Genomic DNA, 24,322 nt, shown 5'->3' on the forward strand with positions numbered 1-24,322 from the left:
GAAAGTGAACGAAACGGTCGAAGTCTGACTTCGTGGAGCTTCAGTTCTCCAGTGCCACGCCTGGTGCTTTGAAGAGTGCCTTTCAAGCAGTAGTATCTCTGTTGATCTCAAAATAGGTCTATCAGGTGGAAATACACTTTACAGATGAGGAGACTGAGGCCCACAGAGTGCACATGACTTGCTCAAGACCCCAAAGCTAGGAAGCGCTACTCCAGTTCAGGCTTGTCCACTGTTGAGGAAATGTGATCTCTGAACCACACACTCCTGCCTGCCCAGTTGTTTCCCATGCTCCCACCTAAAGTTGGCCTCCTGGGGCTGTTGGGAGACCCCAGTGAGACAGTACTGGGGAGAGAGCTTTGTGGTTATCTAGAAGCTGCCTCCAGCACCTGGTGGGAAATCGATGCGCACAGTCACCCTGGATAAGGGGTTACGACTTTTGTTGTAGGTACAGAGGTAGAGAATGCCAGGAGGCTAAGTGTGCTCGTTTCCTTTTTCTCTCTTGCAGTGCCCAGAGCCCCCTTCCCAGCCAGAGGTTGCCAGTACCTGACAGTGTGCTGCACATGTTCCTAGACACCAAGGAGGAGCCTGAGGATGACAGGGAAAAACATGGGGGCCGGGTGCGCACCTTCCCCCATGAGCGGGGCAACTGGGCCACCCATGTCTATGTGCCATGTGAGTAACTAAAGGGCAAGTGGCTGAGACTGATAGGTGCTTCTTGATGGGAGGAAGCTGGCCCCAACCAGGAGGAACAAGCCAGAAACCTCTGACGTGGATGGACTTAGCAGAGAGAGAACGAGTTTCAAGAATTGGGGAATTTTTCTGTAAACTTTTTTTCAGTTTAGAGTTCATTGCCTGAAATTTTTCTTTCTTTCTTTTTTTTTTTTATTAACCCTGGGTATAATGTTTTCCCACTCATGAGGAGGTGACCAAGGGAGGGTCTAGGGCAGAATGTCAAGGCCATCCCAGAATGCAGCCACAGCTGGCAGTTTATTTCTAAGGGGGGCCTGGGTGTGCTGGGGCAGGTCCCCCTCCTGCCCCCACCAGCCCGCATGAGTGAATGGCAGGCAAAAAATGCCCATGCTTTGGAGTCAGACCTCACTTCACTACCCACTACTCTGGGCACCCTTTAGTAAGTTACTGGACTTCTGAGAGCATCAGTTTTCTTATCTCTAAAATGGGGATTATAGAAATCCATATCTCCTAGGACTTTGTGAAGATTAAATCAGATCATTTTTGTCAGGCTCTTAACACAATACACAGGGTAGGTGGTGGCTCTTAGTATTTTGTGTTAGATCAGGTCAACTCTTAGAACCTCCATTTCCCCACCCACAGAATGAGAATGATTCTCTACACTGCCCACTCACCAGGGCACTGGGACAAACTAACACACTGGGTGTGAGCAGACTGTTACCCATGCAGCTCCAGTCCCACATTTGGTTAAAAAAGAAGAGGAGGATGTGAACATACAGTGGTGGTCATTGTAGTGTTCTTTGTCTCTGTGAAAAATTAGGAGCTTTCTAAACGTTTATCCGGAGAGCCTAAAAGTCTAATAGGAGACTGATCAAGGAAATGCTGTTTGTGATTGGGGATTTCTGTGGAGCTGTGATCATGAGCTTGCCCTCTGCACTGAGAGGAAGACAATCCAACATGTAGTGTTACATGAAAAAAGCCAATGGAAGAACAGTTTGAATGGTACACTGTCATCTTTTCAACAAATAAGATGTACACTAGGATCTGCACTGAGAAGAGGCTGGGGAGATAGGCATCCAACTCTGACAGTCTTGAGCTCTAGGGTGGTGGCCCGGGAAGTGGGGCGTATGGCTCCTGGGGGAGAGTCAAGGTGATCCATCCGGAAGAAAAATATTAGAACTTCTTTATATATATCTTATTATCTCATCTTTTTAAAGTTTCTGTTCTTGGGCCGCCTGGCTGGCTCAGTCAGAAGAACGTACGACTCGATCTCAGAGTTGTGAGTTCGAGCCCCACATTGGGTGTGGAGATTACTAAAAAATAAATAAATAAACTTTAAATAAATAAAGTAAAATCTTTGTTCTGAGAGTGTACATTTTACAATGGACAGACTTTTGTAATGTGCTGCACATTTGTAATTTATAAATAAATACACGTTTATTGCAGGTATATGTGCGAGTTTGTTTGACTAATGGCCCTGGTGACCACAGCAGTTTGGAGACCGCTGCTCTTAAGGATTTCAGGGGGCCCTGCTTTCTCCTTGGCATAGTTCCTTTTTTTACTTGAATTCTTTACAATGAGCATATGTGTGTTACTTCTATAACCATAAAATCATATTAAAATACATAGAGCTAGGCTGCTCTCGAAGTAATTTTCCCCCCAAATCCAGAGTAACGAAAACCTTTCTCTGCCTTCTGGGATTCTTCATTCGGCCACACGGCCCTGGCTAAGCGAATGGCCCGCCCTATCCACTCTTCCTCCAGATGAAACCAGGGAGGAGTTCCTGGGCCTGCTGGACGTGTTGCTGCCCCACGCCCAGACATACGTGCCCCGGCTGGTGCAGATGGAGGCGTTCCACCTCAGCCTGTCCCAGAGCGTGGTGCTGCGGCATCACTGGATCCTTCCCTTCGTGCAGGCTCTGAAAGACCGCGTGGCCTCCTTCCAGCGGTGAGTGCCCGGTGCTTCCTTGGCCTCTCCTCTCCCCCTCTTCTTCTCTCCTCGGCTCCTCTTCCTGTCCTGAGCTACTGTGGGGGTGTATGTGTGGGGTGTGCTACCCCAGCCAGCAGGCCAGACCTAGAGGTTAGAACACTGAACATCCCCTGGAGCCACCTGCCATATACCCCATCTTGTGTGACTTTGGACAGGCCATAGAAGCTCTGGAAGCCTCGACTCCTTACCTGTGGGCAGGTCATGGGAGCAGCGGTAGCCGCCTCCAGGGGGACCTAGGAGAATGAAACGAGGTCATGCGGGCCTCGGCGTGGTGCTTGGCGAATGATGGGAACTGTCTCTGGTTTGGTCTGCCAGCCTAAAACTTTTCCTTCCTCAACTTTGCATATCTCTTCTTCCTATCAGAGTGCCTTTCCTCCTACACTTGGCCAGACAGAAGCCCTGCTCCTTCCTTGAGGCTCTCTGATTTGGTATCTCCTGCAGAGTTCCTCAATCCCGGGGCATCATTCCATGCTGGGGCAGTGTATACCCTTGTGCTCATTTTGTTCATATCCAGTCCTTCCGGTCCATCTCCCCTTTGGAGCCAAGCGCCTGCAAACCCAGGAATGCAACTTCTCTCTGAATACCTCACGTGTCTTCTCCAGGTGCTTTGCTGACTATAGGCATAAAATGGATGTTCATTGAATGATTGAGCAGGAGGAGAGAGGTATCCTCTGAGTGTTGGTTCCAGAAGAAGCCTAAGAATCCATCCAGGTGGTGGTTTTATTTGCAGAGCCCTTGCTTCAAATGAGGTGTTACACAAAAGCCTGGATGTGTAGATGTGTAGGAGAAAAACAGAAGTCTAGTGCAAGCCCCCCTCCCACAGTGCAGGAGGCCTCAGGCCCAGGAATTCCATAGACGCACTCCACCCAGGTAGGGAACTGCCCATTCGGTTCAGCCCCTTCTGACGGCCAGAGGAGGGAAGGATTTGTTTCAATTCAGTCAGCCAGGGAATCGGGACCAAAACTTATCTCTCCACCTCAGTCCCCACCCGCCCCTCCCCTCCCATTTTTTTTTTTTATCAACATTACCAAGTTAACTGAGCAATATGTATGTTTTTTTTTAAAAAGATTTTATTTATTTAACAGAGACAGTCAGCCAGAGAAGGAACACAAGCAGGGGGAGTGGGAGAGGAAGAAGCAGGCTCCCAGCGGAAGAGCCTGACATGGGGCTCGATCCTAGAGCGCTGGGATCACGCCCTGAGCCGAAGGCAGACGCTTAACGACTGCGCCACCCAGGCGCCCCTGAGCAATATGTATGTTAGTCAGGACTTCCTTGGTCACAGGCACCCGAAATTCAACCCAAAGTGGCTTAAACTGAGGGGGAATTCATAGGCTGGTATAACTAAAAAGTTCAGACAGAAGTCACGCTGGCTTCGTGCATGAGTGGATTGGGGTGACCAGAAAATGGCAGCTGACTCTCACCATCTCTTAGCTTTGCCTCTCCCTGTGTGGGCTTCCTTCTCACAAAGGCAGAGAAGGCCATTGGCAACTTGGGGGTGCCAGTCCACCAGCCTGGGAAGCCAGCCCTCTTTTCTAATAGCTTCAGCAAAAGTCACAGGAACGACTTTGATTGGTCTGACTTGGCTAACGTGTTCTCCGTCTGTGAGTCCAGTTAGCAAAACCCTTTCCCCTTCTACGTGAGGCTGTTTCAGTTACCTGATTCCAGCTCCGTTCTCTGGGGGAAGGTAGAATGTCCGCCGTGTCTGGGGCCACGTGACTTCAGTACCACACTGCATGCATCTGGGCTGCAAAGACCGTGCGGGAGCAAAACCTCTGGGAAGCCACAGCTCGGGGATCCTCTGCCTTCAGTGGGTCTTCGACTGGACAAGTCCCTTACTGGGACCTCTGGAAACTTCACCCCCGGGCCATTACTAGAGATACGGTCCCTGGGGAGCACAGATGCAGTTTATCCTCTTGCTCCCTCTGAGACCGGAGAACAGCTCCTAGATCACCAGGCTGGCTCCCCCTGACGCTCCCCTGCTGGTGCATGGTGTTTCCTCCCCTGTGTCCTGGAGAAAGCCGGACTGGGTGGCCTCTTCAAGTTCGTCTGGTTGAGCCTATGACCAAGAGTGGGCAGCGCACCTTCGATTCTGTCACTGCAACTGAGTGAGTGCTATGTTCTGACTGGCCAGGCCTGGTCAGCTGTGCAGCCCCGGGCAGCGGGGTAGAGAGCCCTCCCTCAGCACAAAATGGGAGAGCGGCCCTCCAATACAAGATTCCTGGGAGAAGGGGGGTTGGCTGGTGTCTTAGGGTTCTGTGAAGTCTGGAGTAGTGGCTACTTCCTGCTCACTGGGTCTGATCCACAGTGCCACCTTCAATGTCAGGGGCCAGTGTAACGTCTTGTGTAAGCAAAAGGTGATGAGACCCTGCGAAATAAGTGATGGCATAGAGCCGGAGATGATCTACCTGAGAGGCGGGGCCGTGAAGGGGTGTTGCTGGCCTTGCCGGCGGAAAGCACGCTGACCCTGGGCCTCGTGGACGGGGCTGGAGAAAAATGTATTTGCCAGATCAGTAGCCGCATGCCGGAACCAGGGGGCATGTTGATTTGCTCGAGCAATAAAACTGCATCTGCATTTGCAGCTGCAATTGCAGTCGCCACTCAGTTAAGCCCATTCTAACCTGCTTTCGTTCTCCAAGATCGTCTGATTTCCACACAGGCCAGATACAGTGGAGTGGAGATGGGGGGACCCCCATCCCCACACCTTTCAAGTCCTTGGTGGTGACACTGATCTGTGCGATCCCTCCAGGGATGGAGTATTGTTTCTGATTCACTACTTTCCTAAGTAGAAGCAGTTCCGGTAGCTTCCAATTGGCTCTCCTACCACAATCACCCTCGCTCCACGGGTCAGGGAACCGATGTGGGGATTCTGCCCTCTGCTGAGTGTGTATTCCAATTATGCATTCAGGACTGGAGGAATAACCACAGGGTTAGGGGCCCACTGAGACAGACCTGAGCTGAAACTCCATTGGTCACCTGGCCTCCATGAGCCCCCACCTGACTAGAGGGTGACAGTGACGTTTTGGTCTCCTGGAATTAGTTCAGAGCCAGTGTCCCATAGCTTCCAAAAGGCCTGATTATTTCCTTTTCTCTAATGCACCATTACCCCAGCAAAAGGCCATAGGTCCCTTTTGAGAAGGCTGGGGAAAAGATGAACTCTAAAACTTTAGTAGTGTACCAGTCCTTCCTCAAGGGGACCCAGCGTCCCCTTCATTCAAGGGGTCTTAGGTCCATAAACTGGCTCAAGTCTGGAAATTGAGGGTCCATGACTTTCTTTTTATGATTCGAGTTAGACTTTGTTCACTTGGCCTAGAACGTTTCTGCTTGTACAGATGAAGTAAGAGTTTAGTAGGCTTCCTGTCTCACTTCTAGGAACACCACGACAATTAGCCAGTGCACTAGGCCTGCCCAAGACCCTGCCGTCTACCATGGTAACTACACCCACCTGTCAGCTCGGGTGTTCCCAGCCCCCTTACTGGAGCCACCTCTTGGTCCACGTTTCAGGCAATGAACCCAGCAAACTGTGAGATCCCCCTCCTAACTCCCCAAGCTGCAACATTCACGCTGGATCTCTGCTTAGTGAGCCCGTATCAGGAAATTCGGCCTGATCCGACCATACGATGCTTGCACCATTATCCCAGACCTTTAATATCCATTCCCACACACGTTCCCTGGATTTCTGCTCATGCAGATTAGAAAACTCAGGTAGCACTTTGGAGTATGGCACATCTCACGAGTCACGCTTTGAACCTCACCTTTAGGGCTCTGCTGGGACTTCAGTTATAGGTCTAGAAGCAAACGGTAGGCGCCCGGGTGGCTCAGTCGGTTAAGTGTGTCTGGCTTTGTCTCAGGTCATGATTCCAGGGTCTCTGCTCAGCCGGGAGCCTGCTTCTCCCTCTCACGCTGCCCTTCCTCCCTGCTTGTACACATTCNAAAAAAAAAAAAAAAAAAAAAAAAAAAAAATCTTTAAAAAAAGATGTAAAAAAAAAAACAGCTTTAAAAAAAACAGAAGCAAAGAGAGGTTGGGGGGTGGGTCCTGAAGAGACTCGCTGTCCTCCAGGGTAACGCTTCAGGGGAGGCCATTACCCGGCCCTCCAACAGTGCCAGGTGACTCCCCTCAGATGGAGGTGGCCAGGCCCAAACCACTGTTGGTGGGGGAGCCACTTTCACTGGGAAAGAAACCTTGTGAGAATTTAGGGGCTCGGTGCCCCAGCCACGTCGGGGTTTCCCACGAGTCCCCGTTCCAAAGGATCCCAGTCTTTCTCAGGCAGTGTACTTAACTTGAATTGTAGCACCCGGCACAGCTAGGAGGTCAGCTGGTGTAATTCAGCCGACAGGATGCCGTTCTGCCTTTGAGTTTTTGCAGTTACAGCCCTGACGCTACAGGACATGAGGGTCTCCCTCAGGGCACACCTAGAGTCTCCTAGGTCCTCGGTGCTTCTTGAGTTGGGAATTCGAATCCCTGAGCTCACCTTTTTCTTTTACCACTTTGTCCATTGACATTAGGAGCAACCAACCAGCCAATGTTATTATGTTCCATAGTTTCCCCCAAATTGTTTGAAAGTATACAGTCGCTTAGCTCCTTCGAATAAATGGTTGCCTGGGATTATGCAGTGCAGATATCCTAGACGTCTCTATAATTGGTTCCCACGTGGACTACCAGCGCTGTCTTTACTACTAGAAATAGAGTCAGCAGTGTCTTTGATTCTAATCAGATTAGAGAGCCAATTCCAGAAGCCCCAGAACCAATTCAGAAAACTCAACCTTAAATCCTGGTTTAGAACCACTCTCAGTACCAAAAATCTGTTGGGGTTCTCTAGAGAAACAGAACCAATAGTATAGAGACAGAGACAGAGATAAGAGATACAGAGAGATTTATTATAGGAATTGGCTCACGCAATTATGAAAGTTGAGAAATCCTACAATCTGTCATCCGCAAGCTGGGGAACCAGGAAAGCCAGTGGTATCATTCAGTCTGAGTCCAAAAACCTGAGAATCAGAGGTGGAGGGGGTGGGGGAACTGGGGGAGGGGGAGATGACTGATGGTGTAAGTTCCGGTACAGCCTAAAAGCCTAAGGACGAGGAAAGTCAACATCCAGTGTCCAAGGGCAGGAGAAGATGAATGTCACTGCTCAAGCAGAGAGAGCAGGAGCACCAGTTTGCCCTTCCTCTGCCTCTTTGTTCTGTCCAGGCCCTCAGTGGATTGAGTGATGCCCACCCACACTGGGGAGGGCCCTTTGCTTTATTCTGTTCATCAATTCAAATGCTAATCTTTTCCGGAAACATCCTCACGAATGCACCCAGAGATAATGTTTTACCAGCCCTTTCCGGATCCTTCAGCCCAGTCAAGTTGACGCATAAGATTAACCCTCACAGGTTATGCATGTGGGGGGGCAGGGCATATATGGTAAATCTTTCTCTCAACTTCATTGTGAACCTAAAACTGCTCTAAAATAAAGACTTTTTGGAGGGGAAAAAAAGAAAAGATTAACCCTCACAGTTGGGCACAAACCTCCAACGTCCACTTCAGGGTGTTTGTCAGGTCCCTAGCAGAGCTCCGTGTAAACTCCATGCTTAACCAAGCTCCTGTTGGTTCGGTCATCCCTTAACATTTTCCCTAAAAGGGATGCATTAGGAGGCTGAAGGCTGACGGGGAAGCCAAAAATTCATGGAGTCTGAGCCCCTGGACAAGCTGTGAGATTCTGCCTGGTGTGCTGGGGTGTGGTGTCCCGTCATATGGAACCGTGGCCCAGAGGCCATCATTGATCCTTTCCTGCAATGCAATTTGCCAAGTTGGTCCACAAGCCGCCCCACCCCCACCCCCCGCCTGAGATCTCCTAGTGTCTCAAAGAACATAGCCAGAACCAGTCAGAATGAAGGCATTTACCTGAAGGAACTTGATGGGCCCTGTGTAACTGATCTGAGGGATGGGTGGGTAGTGAGTGGGCAGGTGTTTCTGCCTCATTTCCACACCCACAAAGACCCACTTCCCCTCATTAAAGCATCATAGGTGACAGCAAGGGCTTTGGAATCAGACAGACTGAGGTTAAGATTGTAGCCCACCAAATTCAACTTCACCTCACCTCAGCTTCCGTGTCTGTAAAATGGGCATAGTTCTAGTGCCCACATCACAGAGTCACATGAGGATTCCCTCAGCTCATGTGAGGAGGGCCCTCAGCTCAGCCCCTGGCACATGGGAATTGTTCATCTGTTATCACCTTGATGAATAAGACTTTCTCAGTTCCCGTCAATAAAATTGAAATAGTCTCAAATTGTTCATTGGGATGAATTGCTATCAATAAAATTTTTGCTAGCATCTGAATGAAGCTATATGTTACTTCAACTGGGTGATTATGTAAGGCCTTGTCCAGCGCTAATATTTTAGGGTTCAGTTATACCACCTGTACAATAGGGTAACAAAATGAAGTGTGCAATGAGTTAACTGTATTTTCAAAGTCCTCCCTTTTAATATGGACTTTTGGGGGATTTTTTTTTTCTTATTATTCTTACTGAAACGTGGTCTTTTCTCTTCTAAATTCCAGATTCTTCTTTACTGCCAACCGGGTAAAGATTTATACCAATCAAGAGAAAACCAGGTGGGTCTCCCCGTCTGCCCCCACCTGCTTCCAGAAGATTCTTTGAAGTAAAGACTGAAAGGGTGCTTTGCTTCTGGCCTTGTCTGCCCCAGTTTTTTCTTTGTTTGTGTTTTAACCAACTCTGTGACTACAGAAGCAGCTGTTCCCAAATCTGAACCTTTCATTAAGAAAAATAACTAGAGGGACGTGGGGGGAGGGAGGCAGAGGTAGAGAAAAACATCTTGGTAAAGTGAACAAAAACCTGCCACTGGAAGAAAACATGGACCCCTGCCCAGCTCCGTCCCCAGTTGAATGTCTAGCTGATACCATCACCTCCGTGACCTCTCATTTCCACGCCGTCACATGCCTGCCCTTGATACGTCCATCACTGGGCAGCCATGAGATGCAAAAGAGCCCAGCATGTTCCAGAAGTGGTGGAGTGGGTTGAAGCTGAGAGGTGAAGGATTAAAGATAGTGACAGTAGACAAGTCATCTAATAAGTTTCACTGAGACCGGGAGGGTGTCTGGCTGAAGAGGGTTTTTAAAGATGACGAGAGCATGCCTGAGAGCTGAGGGGAGGGTAGGTGGTGCCCGAGAGCCCCATCCCCAAGAGAAACGGTCCAGACTCGGGAGCAATGTGACGCTGGAGAGCAGGGCTGCAGAAGCTTGGGGGTTGTAGACACATGGCAGGGGCAGATGAAGGAGTTCCTCAAGGGCCGTGAGCCCGCGGGAAGGAGGAGAGATGTGTGGTTAGAGCTGGGGAAGGAAGGTTTAGGGACAGAGGAAAGAGCCAGCTCAGAGGGTGGGCAAGCAAGGCAACCAGGAGAGGGGGCGAGAGCCCACGGTTGACCTGACTGCTTCCTGTCTCCTCCCCTGCCCCCAGCGTGGATGGCGTAGGTTCGCACGGGCTGCGGCTCATGCCCTTGTTGTCTCCACTTCTGCCTTCCCTCCCCCAGGACCTTTGTTGGGCTCGAGGTCACCTCCGGGCACGCCCAGTTCCTGGACCTGGTCTCGGAGGTAGACAGAGTCATGGAGGAATTTGACCTCACCACTTTCTACCAGGTAACAAGCAGCCTCTTCCTCTCTGCTGGCCCGCCTAAAAGTGGAGTCAGACCATCCTCGAAGAAGCCCTTGTTAGAGGCAAACTGAAGAGCCCTCCAGAACTTGCCCCCATGAAGGACACACGTGTCCAGGAGAGAGAGGGGAGTAGAGGGGCCTCATGGTGTAGTCAGATGCAGCCCATCAGAAGTCTGACGCTTCATAGAAATCTCGTTTTATCTTCAATTTGCACATTTATCCATTCTGCTCCGTATGGATCCATGTTCATCTCTTTTTAAGAAGTAGTAGTTCTCTCAAATTTTTTTTAGTGAAATTGGCACACCAGGAAGAGCGGTAGCTTTCGGTACCTTCCTGCACCTCGCCCCACCCCATGCCCTCCAAGGGTATCTGACTCCAAACCGAGTATCAGGTCCTTAAAGGGCCCTTGGTTTTGCTTGTTGTATTCTTTTTATTTTTATTTTATTTTATTTTATTTTTTTTAAAGATTTTATTTATTTATTCAACAGAGATAGAAACAGCCAGCGAGAGAGGGAACACAAGCAGGGGGAGTGGGAGAGGAAGAAGCAGGCTCACAGCGGAGGAGCCTGATGTGGGGCTCGATCCCGGAACACCGGGATCACACCCTGAGCCGAAGGCAGACGCTTAACCGCTGTGCCACCCAGGCGCCCCTGTTGTATTCTTTTTAAAACCTTGCTGAGGCATAGGAGTATGAGTTTCAGTGGAGATTATTACTCATAATTTTAGACATTTTGGGTTTTGTTCATTTCATCTTAGAAAGTATGTCATCTATTGAAATGTTCTAGATCAGAAAATAGAGTTGTAGCCCGTGTTCTCATCCACGTCCCAGATTTAATGACTGTGTAAGGGAAAGCCTCTGGAAGCGGGACTTCGTCAGCTGAGACCGCCGTAAAAAATACCCAAGATGGAGTGCTTTAAACAACAGAAATTTCTTTTCTCACAATTCTGGAGCCTAGAAGTTCAAGATCAAGGTGCCATCATGGTCCGTTTCTGGTGCAGACTCTCTTTCTGACTTGCAGACAGTGGTCTTCTCACTGTGTCCTCACACGGTGGAAAGAGAGGAAGCCAGCTTTCTGCCGTTCCTTATACAGGCATGAATCCCACCATGAGGGCCCCACTTTGATAAGCTCATCTAAACCTAATTATCTCCCAGAGGCCCCATCTCCAAATACCACTGCATTGGGAGTTGAGGCTTCAACATAGGCATTCGGCAGGTTCGGGGTGGGGGGGTGGTTTGCAGACAAAATTCAGTCCATAGCCAGGGCCAATTCAGAGCTATTTTATCTGTCTGCAGAGGGTGCTTGGGATCAACACTGATCAGCACTGAGGTCTAGTCTCTCATGGAGCAGGCCAGGGGTCCAACAGGGATACCGTTAGAGACCCTCTGTCACGTCTGGACCTGCCAAGGCATCCAGGTAACCGCCTGCCTCCCTGATGTTCCCCCGCAGGACCCTTCATTCCACGTCAGTCTGGCCTGGTGTGTGGGTGACGCGCGTCTCCAGCTAGAAGGACGGTGCCTGCGGGAACTACAGGTGAATTCACGGTGTGGGAGCACAGAGGGTGCCGAAAGCCAGGAGTGACAGCCGCGTGCTGGGGAGTGGGAGGGTTGGCAGCAGGCCCTGAGGATTATGCGTGCAAACCAGAATCTGGGGGAGGAGACCCCCATCACTTACCTTGCTCAAAGGGCAGTCCCATGGCTGCAACTCCCGGGAGCTTATTCGCAATCCAGACTCTGGCTCCAACCCAGACCTAAGAAATCAGAATTGCATTTTAACAAGATCTCTAGGGATTTGCGTGCATGTTAAAATTTGAGAAGCACTGCCCTACACCACTGATCTGAGAGAATGCTGTAAGCCTCTCCTGAAGTCCTAGCCCCTCGAGCAGAGGTCAAAGGCTCAGGTGCCTACCAGGGCCTGACGGGTGCTGGAAATGAGTGAAATGTGCCAGGCGTAAGGCCTGTAGCCTTCCTGTTCTGATAAGTGGGTGAGACGTTTCACTTTCCCGTCAGTGCCTTCGGAGGGTCTGCTGCTCCTCCACCGCTGGGAGAGGAGACAGTGGGGAATGCTGCTGTGTAGGAATGTGGGCCTAGTGTCACTAGCACTTGTGTTTTTCAAGGGAGACCAGAAATCCAGATTTTTATGTGCAATTTCTCATTTTCAAACGTTGGCACTAATGTGTATTTTTTTTTAAACATGTTGCAAGCCAAGCAATCGTGTGCAGGCAGGATAGACCCCCTGGGCCATCAGCAAGCAGCCACTTCTGCTCTTGGCCTAATCGTGCTGTGAGGGCACAGAGCCCTGGTTTCGGGCTCCAGCGGACCCGATCCCCAACCCAGTTTTATCGGGTTCTGAGCATCCATTTCCTCCTCTGCAAAGTTGGGATGCTAGGACTTACCTCACCAGATTGCAGAGCTGATGAGACAAGACACCTAAGCGCACGGTGCCTCACCCCTGAAGGGTTTGAGTAGGCTGGTCTTGTTCTCTGTGCCCTCTGGGTCCCTGATTCCCCTAATGCGACTGTCCTTTCTCGGCTCCTGGTGGAAGAACATTGTGGATGAGTTTGAAGACCCCGAAATGGTGCTGCGTGCGCACGCTGAGCAGGTCCGCTGCAAGTCTGGGAACAAATTCTTCTCGATGCCTTTGAAATGAGCACCAGAGACCCTCGTCCCAGGCCCCTCTGCAGACCAGGTGTAGATGGAGGAGCCTGCTCCACGCTGTGGGGAGGCCTGGTCTGGAGGGCAGCCACTGTCCGATGTCCCTGGGGGCTGGTTTGCTCCTGGCCGGTTTGGGTTGCAGGTCCGGCCCTGCTGTGTGTGGTTGTTGTCAGGAATCGCCAGTAGAGGGCAGCCTGGGCTTCCTAGTTCGAGGTCTGTGGTCTGTGGTCTGTGGTCCTGCCACGCACAAAAGAAAGTCAGGGTCACCCGGTGAGCCCACCCAACTCAGCCGGCACCCCCACTGTGGCCCCTCCAATGAACGACCTCTCCCCCACACCCTTTCCCCACCAGCTGTCTGCATTTGGAGGCCATTGGCCTCCATCAGGGTTCTTAAAACCCTCAGGCCCTGGCTCTCCCCCACTCGTGCTGGACATACAGTGCTTTAATGGGTCTGTCACCCTCCCTCCCTGAAGCACATCACTTTATTTGTTTATTTGGGCCCCCCCCCACCCCGGTGCCCGCGAAGGCCATCTCAGGGCCAAGGTGCAGAGCGCTCATCTGGCTTCAGTATCAGTTTGCTCCAGCCCTGCTTCCCACTCGCCCCCGCCAGGTGCCTGGGGAGCCTGGGGAGCCGCAGCAGATGTTTTATTCTGGACTGGCTGGTGGCTCTGAGCCCCGCCTCCAACGCTGTGTGACCTCTGGCTTCTCATCGGCTTTCCCAAAGAGGCGGAGGGGCAAGGCCTCCCCCCAAGTTCTCTGCGCTGCCTCTAGCTGCCTGCTGCCTCTAGCCGCCTGCCGTGGGCCGCAGGCATTCTGAGGGGAGCTTGGAGGAAGGGCCAGGGGGCGCCCAGGTCTTTTATTTTCTGTTAGGCCTTCACCAGAGCGAAAGACCAGTGCTCTCCCCTTGTCATCTGCATCTCTGGTGATAGAGAAAGAGATATTTTTATGTTATAGTTTTCAACTATGTTCAAATAAAAATTGCATTGTTAATATTGGATTTTGTTTGGGACTGCTTCTGTTCAGCTAGGTGACAGGATGACTGTCCTCGGCCTGCACCTTCTCCTGTGTGCCTCAAGTGCCTTGTGGGAGTCCCTGTTATGGCTTCTGAGGTGGCCGTGAGAGGCACTGATGGTGCCTCAGTAAACTGATGGTGGGGTCACCCGGCTGCCAGGCCTGCACCCAGACAAGTGGCACAGACCACCTCTAGCCCAGGGCGGGGCCTGTGGGGGGGCACCCTGACCCCTCAACGGTGTAAGCAAAGACATTCAGACCTGATGCTGCTATAATATGTTCAGAGCTCTTTCTAGAACCATCTCATCTGTCCTCCCANAAACCCCCCCCCCCCCCCCCCCCGTGAAAAGTAAACTGGGGAGGAATGAGTATTGCACTTGTGCAGAAGAACAGCTTAAATATCTTATCTCTGGTCCACCCTGACCTCAGTCCTGCCCTGGGGCTCCTGGTCAGGACAGCTCTCTCCCGCCTCACCCCAGGCCTGAGGAAAGGGGACGTGTTGTCGCTCTAGCTCCCACTCTGCCTCCTGCTCCTCTGCGCTCTCTGAGGCAGGCTCCCAATCACTGCCCAAAGACAGGAAATCACATTCTGTGCCTGGTTCCCCAACTGCACTGCGCTGATCTGCTGATGCAACTCCAGCAGGGGAGTCAGTTCTTATGGATTTTCAGGTCACACTGGAAAGGGAGAGGAAGCCTGGCCTCCTTCCTGGCATGCAAGGAACACAGCAAGTGTGCTGTGCAGCCAGCATGTAGGGCCACCAGCTCTGTGTCAAATGCTTACAGCGAGGGGGGCAGGCAGGGCTTGTGGAGAAGCAGCCCCATCCCCACTTTGCACTTCTCACACTGGGAAGTGCAAGCAAGGTCACCCAGTACTCTGCAGGTTCCAACCTCAGCATGGAAGCCAGCCTCCACCAAGGCTGGCTTCGTAGGCTCAGACCACCCGATTTTCTAGGAGGGCACCACCACCATTAACAAACCCAGGAGGACTGGCTGGGCCAGTCTCAGGGGAGGATGTGGCCCGGATGGAATTACAGTGTGGCAACTTTAAGAAATGGGCCAAGATCAATAAGGGGCTCTTCAGTGGGGAATGGCAGGTGGTGATAGAGGAAGGAAGCTGGAGAGTCGCTGAGGGGGGAGAGTGGGCAGGCTGGGCCGCAGGAGGCTGGGCGGCAGGGCCTTGGCGGGAGCCCAGATGTGGAGTGTGCCTCTGGAGCCGGGAGCTGGAGCCGCCCGCTCCCCAGCGCTCCGCTGACAGTGCAGAAGCAGCTGGGGCTCTTCCATAAGAGGAGATGTGATCCGAAGACAGAAGACAAGACCAGCACAGGCTGGGGTCCACCCCTTGGCAGGCTTGGCTCGGAATAGAGAGATGCTCCTGTGGGGATTTTATCACACTAAAGAGAGCGCAAAATCAGCACATCTGGCCTGGGTGTCCTCAGATGTTCCCTGCCGGGCAGGGAAGTGATCGAGGCCTCCTTGGCCCCTTTCCACCTGGCACTCTTGGCTCTCCCTGCACACGCCTCTCCAGACCACCCCAGCTTTGTTTCCAAGGAAGAGGGAAATTACCTCGGCTTGTTGGTTTATTCCTTGTCTTGGTACCAGGAGCCTGAGGGGCCCATCAGGGTGGGGTGGGGGGATGGCCGGCAAGGATGGGGGTGGGGGCCCTGGGCCTGGTTCCGACCCACAGCGCCTGGCCTTTACGAGGGACCTCGGCCCCTACCTGAGCCAGAACCCTCCTTTTACCAATGAAGAGGCAAACCAGAAGAGGGGAAACAACTTGCTCCAGATTGCCCAGTAAATCAGTGCTGAGGCAGCGCACCCCACCCCAGGCCTGGCTTCTAATCCCCACCTGCTTGTACAACCCCTCAAAACACCTCAGGGGCTCAGAGTAAAGTTGGCCTATGAAACCACACATCTGTGTTTTGATTCCAAAAGCCTCCAAGAAAACAAGAGGTGTGGGCTGGGGGGAGGTTCTAAATGAAATGATATTAGCGAAATGTGGGTAAGTTTTAATGCTGGCTGACGGAAGGCTCGGGCCCACAGCGGCTGTCTTGCCAGTCTCCTCAAGCCTTGGGTGCTGGCCAGACCCCGCAGAGCTACTGACTCCTGTGATGGATGGGTGTACAAACCCACCTGGGAGCCCAGAGGAGCCTGCTGGGGCCAGAACCCAAATACTGGGAGCTTCGAGTTTGGGTCACAGGGATGCCTCCTCTTTAAATAGGATTTACCCCAGGAGAGGAACCTCCAACAGAGAGAAAGTAATTACCAAGCTGACCACAGGCCTCTAAAAGCATTACTCACGGTTCCTGGGTCCCTCTCTTGACTAAAAACCTCCTGAAGTCAAACTCTTTTGTTCACTTATTTTTTATTTTTTTAAGATTTTTTAAAAGTAATCTCTACACCCAATGTGGGGCTTGAACTAACAACCCTGAGTCCCATGCTCTACCGACTGAGCCAGCCAGGCACCCCTCAAATCCTTTTTAAATTGACTGATTGACAATAAATATTGTGAAAGATTGCAATGCATTCAGTTAAACCAAGATAACCTGGTCGTCCATTTCCAACAACCACTATACATTGCACAGTAAAAAATTTAGAAATCTACCACGCTTACCATGGTGAGCATAGTATATGTAAAGAATTGTTGAATCACTGTGTCGTACACCGGAAGATAATAATAACACTCTGCTGTCAACTATTCTTTGATTTTTAAAAAAAAATTTAGAAATCTATTTCTCAAGTGAGGGGTCCCACAGGTAAGGTAGTAGAAATGGATAAAATCGTCCCAACCGTTTCCCTGAAGAACCAAGGCCCTTCTGGGTACTTGCTGCTAGAATCTAGTTTTAGCAAGAAACCTGCTTAATCAGTGTAGCGAGAAATCCCCGACCCCGATAATCTGATCAAACTTCCCATCCCCACTACCCCCGAGGTGATACCCGATCGCCCTGGCCTGCCTCAACCAGAGCCCACCCCAGACTTAACGTCTCCTTTTAGTGATTTCCCATCCACCAATGCCCTCCTCACCCCCACCCAGCTCCTTGGCTAGAAATTCCCCCATGTTCTGGTTGTATTGGGAATTGAGCCCAGGTCTATACTGGAGTCTCTTCCCCTATTGCAACAGTTTTTTTTCGGTAAAATCTATCCTCACTGCTTTAACTTCTCTCCGACTCTGTTTCTCCTTAACGGTTTTTGGTGTCGTGACCCGGATCTGAACTGGAACCACCATCGGACTCACAAATGGGACAACCAGGCTTTGTGGTGTGCACCTGAAGTCTGTGCACTGGCTTGGATATCCCATGATAATCGGACTCCGGAGCCCACTGCGCTGAATAAACGTCCTCTGGAACATGGTGAGGACAATTTCGATTCTTAAGGATTCTGAGTATACTTTAGAAGCTGGGTCAGAGTCAGTCCCGGGTAAACAGAGGCTAGGTGGGTCCTAGGCTTTTCTGATTCAAAGAGGCTAGTCTCTGTAAGGAACAGAGGCTGGGTTAGAATCCCAGGTATTTTTGTTCCTAAGTGTAAAGGTACCGTTAGTTAAGAACATGGGAGCATTACCGCCGACTGAAAGCTCTCCTCCAAGTCCTGCTGACTATATCCATCTATGGCCAAATGCTGTCCACTTTCTTTCTCATTAGCAAAACTTCACTAAAAACTCTCTTTACAGTGGGCCCCCTGGGGGGCTCTTGGGATATGCCCAAATTAGTCCACCTCAGGGGAGCCCTCAGGCAAAAGGAACAAAATTCTCTGAGGCACAATGTTCTGCTTTGTTCACTTGGTATGAAGAAGCCAAAAAGCAACTAAATGATTAACACCTCATTCAAACTACAGAAGTTCTTTAACAATATCTTCAGAGAATCTGCTCTGATCCAGTAAACCCCCTAGAACCCATCACAGCGCCCCATTTTCCCCTCCCTCGCAGTTCTCCTTCATATCCATCCCTCTCTCCCAAAATGTCCTTCACCAACACCACGCCCAGCCCCTCAACTCCCATCTCTTGCAGATGAGGCCCAGGGTATGACCCCTACCTGTTCTCAAGCCAGGCTGATGGAAGAGACACCATTTAAACCTTGGTGTCAGTCAGAATTAACACGTCATCGTTGAGGACTTTCCTGACTCCCGAAAGAAAAGGAAAAGATTTATTGGCTACTTTAGGATTGTTCTGGGAGCATGGTCTCCAGATTCCCTATTTAGATCCACTTCTCCACCTATGGTTTGGCCTTGGGGATGCCTCCCTTCGGTTTGGAAAGGCCAAAGGAGCACCATACCTGAAGGCCCTTGAGGGTATCAGACTACCCCTAACTCCCATTAGAAAATGAGGGAAGTAAGACAAAAAAAATGACTAGAAGTCATCCCTCAGGTCTCTCTCCCCAAAATTGATTGGTCACGTATTCAAAATTATAAACAAAGATGAAATGTGATGGTCACCATCAATTAGAGATAACAGGAAGAAGCTCTCGGGACTGAAACTCACCCTTCAAACAGCCACAGCTTTGGAAATGGTCTCAGACCGGAGCTCCCTGACACATTCCAGAGAAATAATATTAACTGGCAAAATGCAGACATGTCTAAGCGCCAGACATTAGCCCGGCGTTACGAAGATGGTATTTCAAAACCATTGGGAATACAGAATGCAAGCTGATGGCATTGCAGTGAGAACAGCTAGGAGGACCTGAGAATTTTCATCTGTGGCAAATTCCAAAATCATGGTCTTCATTGATCTAGACACTTGCTGAAATGGTAAGAAAGAAGGATGCTGGGCTTGGGAGTGCCAGGCCTCAAGAGGGGGGAGAAAACCTGAGTCCCGTCCTCACCAGAAAATTCTTGACTCTCCTTCTGGGAAGTAAGTGTCCAGTGCCCTCAATTCCCACCAAACTCACAAGGGGAAATAACCCTACATGTTCAAGGGCACCCCACCATGCTCTTGCTGACACCAGGACAACACGTTCTATCCTTAACCCCACCTTGTTTCCTGCCCCCCTTCCTCAAATCACCGAACTTTCCCAGTGGCGAGTTTTGATCATTTACCTCATGATCTGCCTGCCTATGTCTCCACCCCTTAATATTTCCATGGGACCTCCTGAAGCTCAGCACAGCTTCCTTACCAGTTCTGCCAACCCGGAAGCCTGTTCGGAGGGAATGTTCTCATGAGTAGGAGATAAGAGTTCATCCTGCCCTGGAAAGACCCCTTCTATAGGTCTCTGACTCCTCCCCTTCGCGTCTACCTCCCTCAACGGCTCTGTCTGACTTCCCTGGGGTCCTCTGACCCCTTCAACTAACACCTTCCTCACTGAATATTTAAATCCACTATTAGACAGGATTCCCTCTTCTTTATGGACCAAGAAAAACTCCACTGATATGGATGCATATAGATACAGAACCCCTACAGTAGAAATAGACGTGTCCGTGCCCCTCCCCAGGATTCCTCAGGATCACTTAAAGCCAGAAGGATTTGAGGGGCCCCATTCGTCAATCCAAGGTTTATCGGACAAAAAACTTCTAATCCCCACTTCTAATCCATGCAATATGCCCATTTTGGCCACTAAAAAACCCAAATGGGCAAAAACATCAGCCCCAGATCTGAGAATCTGTCAATAAAATTGTTAGTCCAGTTGTGCCTTGGCACCTAACCCTAACACTATCCTGTCTGCCACTCCTTCCAACCCCCAGTACCTCACAGCCCTCAGTTTGTGTTCTGCCTTGTGTAGAATTCCTCTTCATAAGGAATCCCACCTGGGATAGCCATCAATATACCTGCACTGCTGTCCCCCAGGCTTCACTGAGGCCCCTACGACACACTTCCCATGCACCCTAAATGCCAGTCTGAGGGACTTAAAATTCCCAGGGGACTCCACTTTAATCCCATACGTAGATGACCTCCTTCTATGTTCTGACAGTTATGACACTCCTCCTGGACACTGACTACCTTCCGAGGGCATTAGCAAGAAAGGGCCACAAAGTGGCCAGAGACAAAAATTCAGCTATGCTCTCTGTGTCTGATTTTTGGGTCACGTACTTCAGCTGCACGTAAAACTATCTTCACAGACCAAGGCTCCCCTATTTGACATGTTCCGCTCCCTGAAAGAAGATGACAACTGATAGGTATTTGGGGTCTTGGAGGATATTGTAGGATGTGGATAGACCTATGTTCTCTGTGGCCTCACCCCTCTGTGCCATGACTAAGGAGGCATCCCTAGACCCGGGAGTCAGGGGCCCCAAGATCTCAAAGATGCTTTTGAGAATCTTAAGGGCTCTCTCTGCACTTTCACTTCCTATCCTTAGACTGATCAATTACTTCCTGCCTTTTTCTTTGTGCATGAACACAAGGGTCACGCTCTGAGAGTGTTATCCCAGAAGCATAATGGTCACCAAAGATCTCAGCCCTGTGGCTTAGGCATAATCCCCCTTGCCCATGAGCCAGGGCTACAACCACCAAACTTGTCCTAGCTGCCTCCGATTTAGCTTTAGGTCATCTGCTTGACATACTTGTTCCTCCGCTGCACAGACCCTATTGCTTGATGAAAACACATAGTACTTTTCTGCATCTTGACTCACCTCTCATGAAATCTGACTCTCTCCCTCTCACATCACCATATGTCACCGTCAAAACCCTGCCACCTGGCTTCCCTTACCCACTAATGGGATGCCCCACCATTGTGTCCTTAACCACCATCCTGTCCTAGGCTAGATTCATCAGAACCCCCCATCCTTCACTGCCCCCCCCCACACACACTGACCTCACTCTTCCTTTCAATGGCTCCTACCTCTGGAAGGAGGATAGAGCCTTCTAGGCTGGATATGCCATCACTGATCAACGTAAACCTCTAGAATATCGAGCCCTGCCAAATGTCAAATCAGCCCTGGCTGCCGAGTTAATTGCTTTTACTTGGGCTTGCATTAAGAGCAGAAGGAATAAAGGTTAACATATATACTGATAGCTGCTATGCCTTTGAGGTAGAATGTGACTTGGGTACGTAAAACAAGAGGATCCTTGACAGCAACCAGTCCCCCAGTCAAATATAGACCCCAAATCGTAGAACTTTCAGAGGCACTATTATTATCCCAGTAGATTACTATGGTAAAAACTGAGGGACACAGCACAAAAAATTCAGACTCGACCTAAAGAAGCAGATTGACTGAAAAGTACGCTATATCAGCAGCCTCCTCTGTGCCCACCCCAGAAATCCAAGCAGTTTCCAAGCCTTGGGACTATGCCCTCGCATCCTGCTTTGAGGGCCTAGGCCCCTGGTGGGATTATTCACCTTCCCTTGAGAGACAGAGAACACTATTTTAGGACAACTCCTCAGGAAATCGTAATCATAATCATGGCCCGATGGTAGCTTCAGACTGAGAAAGAACTGGATGGGGAAAGCTGGATATTTAAGCCATTGGGGTGGACTTTGGAAACACCAAGATGGTTGCTCCACAGTCCCCAAGTTCATCTCTTGAGTCATGTGTGGTTTACACAACACGACTCACATGGGAGAGGACAGAATGCAGGACACAGTAGACAAATGGTAGTCTGGACTCTGGCTTTTATTTGGATCAAGCAGTTGCCCCTAGCCTCAACGGCCAGAAACATAAGCCTGGAAAAACCACAAAGGTGCAGCAAGGAAGGAAAGCAGCTCCCCCTCCACCATTTTAGCCCAGGTAATCACCCCCTTCGAGAAAACCCCGCACCTATTCCAGTCTCTCCTCACAAGGGTCACGTCTTTTCCATTATAATTTTACCACAGGCCTTTTTCTGAGAATGAGCATTTATCGATACACTTACCTAACCAGCACTAAATCCAACATAAAAGCCCCAAGCCACTACAGGGTTCCCTGGAGATCCCTCACAGGAATGAAAATGTCCCCATGGGCAGCACCTCCTACCTCGTTTCTCAGACCCGGCCCAACCACGCAGAAACCACCTCCAGACACGGCTTTCCCCCATCCTCACAATTAGCATTCTTTAGTTATCCTCCGCCACCAGATGGTTATTTCTATGACCCCTGGCTAATTCCCAATGGTTGTGACTTTGTCTGGGGAGCCCACGCTTCTTGGCTGTTCCCTGCCAACTGGACCAGCTCTTGCTACCTCGTCAATCTTACCAAATCTCTTCATCTGACTCTATCTCCTGCAATCTTCTTGCGTTCTTAAATTATCCCTAAAACAACCACCCCCTCCTTCAGGGTCACTCAACTCTCACTATAAGAACAAGAGGTATTCACGACATCCCACAGTCTCTTGCAGGTGATCTCCGTTCTTGGGAAGGTGAGGTAGGAAAAAAAAGCCACAGAACTGGGCCTCTGTTCTATCCAGGACCTTGAGACTTTTGGGGGGAAAGTTTGCCACTTTTTGGGGTACCATCCCTAGGAATCCAATCTATTAAGAAGTTAGATTCTACAACAGAATCATCTATTCATTGCCGAAGCCATTCACCTTGTCCCTGGATAATATCACCATGGGCCTCAAATCAGTGACTGGCCAACTACAAGGAACCCAGCGAGCCATTCTCTATCACTTCAGAGCCCTCTATACGACCCAGGGTACAGAAGGGGGCACTCGGGGCGCATGGGTAGTGCAGTCGTTAAGCGTCTGCCTTCGGCTCAGGGCGTGATCCAGGTGTTCTGGGATCGAGCCCCACATCAGGCTCCTCCTCTGGGAGCCTGCTTCTTCCTCTCCCACTCCCCCTGCTTGTGTTCCCTCTCTCGCTGGCTGTCTCTCTCTATCAAATAAATAAAATCTTAAAAAAAAAAAAAAAGAAGGGGGCACTTGCCCAGTGGTCGGAAGTAACTACTTCATCTTCAACCCCGACAGTCTACCGGACATCTTTGCCATAACCAGGAAGGTTCTGGAGGTGAATGAAGAAATGTTTCACTGCCATTCTAACTCACACTGCCAAGGAAGGACAACAGGTCCCAGGACTTCTGGTAGACCTCTGAAGGTCTATGAAGTTGGGTACACATATTGGTTCCATCTCTAGTGTTCATCTACTTATCTTCAAGGTATTCCTCTCTTATTAAAGGTCTTGTGTGTCGTACAGCAATTATCTACTGTCACCAAGGTTCTAAACGATTAAAAGGCGACCACATAGGGAATGGACTTATGTTGTTCGGAGGAAAGAAGAATTTGTTTTCTTCACTTGAGCAAGGGGGGAGACTGGCAAAGATTCTTTGCTTGACCAAACTTTAGTCAGGATCCCCTGAAACTTCCTAAGGAGGCCCTACTGTGTACTTCCTTCTAGAATCCAGTTTAGCAAGAATCCTGCTAAATCAGTTTATCCAGAATTTCCCACCCTGAGATCTTATCACGCTAGGCATCCCTACTAGCCCCCCCAACAGGTGATATCTGATCTCCTTGGTCCACCTCCAGTCAGAACCCACCCTCCCCACCCTCCCACCTCCCATTCCACTTGCTTCTTGGCTGTAAATCACCCCTGTTCAGTCAGGTGCTATTTGGAATTGGGTCCAGTTCTATACTGGAATCTCTCTTCCCCTACTGCAATAGTGTTTTTTAATAAAATCTATCCTTGCCAGTTTAACTTCTGTTTTTCTTTCTCAGTGGTCTTTTTCTTTACCTCCAGGTCTCTGAACAGGCCATTTCCAAGCTCAGCTGGATTTCTGCCCATTTCAGGGAGGTCAGTTGGGCTGGGCCACCCCAGGGCTTACTCTAGAGAAACCCGCCCTCAGGTAGGAAAGTTCCCATTCCCAGTGCTGGGAAGTAGCAGAGAGGAGGGAAGGTCTCCACCCTGCTGGTCTCCCCACCAGGTCGTCACCTCATGACCCTGGAGCCAGTCTGCAGGGCCAGCACTGCCCTTGATCTGGAATCGTAGCCTCTGTGGACTTTAGACCAAGGCCCCTGGCCACCCCAGGCCGTCTGCATACCTGCAGGTGGATATTAAGCTGCTCCCGCGATAGGGTTAAATCTAGCACTTTCAGCTCCGCTCTGTGGAAGTTTTGTCCACTGGCCCATCACCTGGTGGAACCGCATTGTTACATTTCACTTGCACAAAACAGTGTCCTCTGCTTGGACAGTTACAGTGTGGAGACAGCGCATACCTAACCCTCAACCGCCCTTTGCCCCACATTCCAGATAAGGACCTGGAGGCGGCAGGTTAAGTGACGAAAAGTGCAACTACCTCTCTCTGAAACCTGTGCTTTTGCCCACGCAAGCTGCCCAACCTCACTGGGCGACTGAGGAGGGCCACTCAAGGACCAACGACACCCTGAGGCTTTTGAAAAGGCTCCTGGGGCCAACAAGCCGCTAGATTTTTATCTTTCTTTTCCCCTAAGACAGGACACTTGGGTCCCTCTTTCCTCAGGCCCCCTTCCTGCCTTCCGCTGCCTTAG

General features: G+C 50.4%; 1 protein-coding gene across 5 annotated transcripts in view; it reads left to right on the plus strand.

The window, feature by feature from the left end:
- Positions 1-23,518, plus strand: part of USB1 (U6 snRNA biogenesis phosphodiesterase 1) — a 24,916-nt gene extending 1,398 nt beyond the window's left edge. The window contains exons 2-8 of one of the 5 annotated variants that reach the window (XM_019795814.2): positions 506-672; positions 2,454-2,637; positions 9,219-9,272; positions 10,208-10,313; positions 11,777-11,860; positions 17,239-17,338; positions 22,791-23,518. In XM_019795814.2, coding sequence (XP_019651373.1) covers positions 506-672; positions 2,454-2,637; positions 9,219-9,272; positions 10,208-10,313; positions 11,777-11,860; positions 17,239-17,338; positions 22,791-22,813 — 718 coding nt within the window. In that variant the 3' untranslated portion in view covers positions 22,814-23,518. Of the gene's footprint in view, positions 1-505; positions 673-2,453; positions 2,638-9,218; positions 9,273-10,134; positions 10,314-11,776; positions 11,861-12,864; positions 13,979-17,238; positions 17,339-22,790 lie in introns of those variants that run through there. The other 4 variants (XR_004629154.1, XR_004629153.1, XM_019795894.2 and 1 more) reach the window with 4 other exon arrangements.
- The last annotated feature ends 804 nt before the right edge of the window (positions 23,519-24,322 follow it).

This window comes from Ailuropoda melanoleuca, chromosome 12, assembly GCF_002007445.2.
Source record: "Ailuropoda melanoleuca isolate Jingjing chromosome 12, ASM200744v2, whole genome shotgun sequence".
Taxonomy (NCBI): Eukaryota; Metazoa; Chordata; class Mammalia; order Carnivora; family Ursidae; genus Ailuropoda; species Ailuropoda melanoleuca.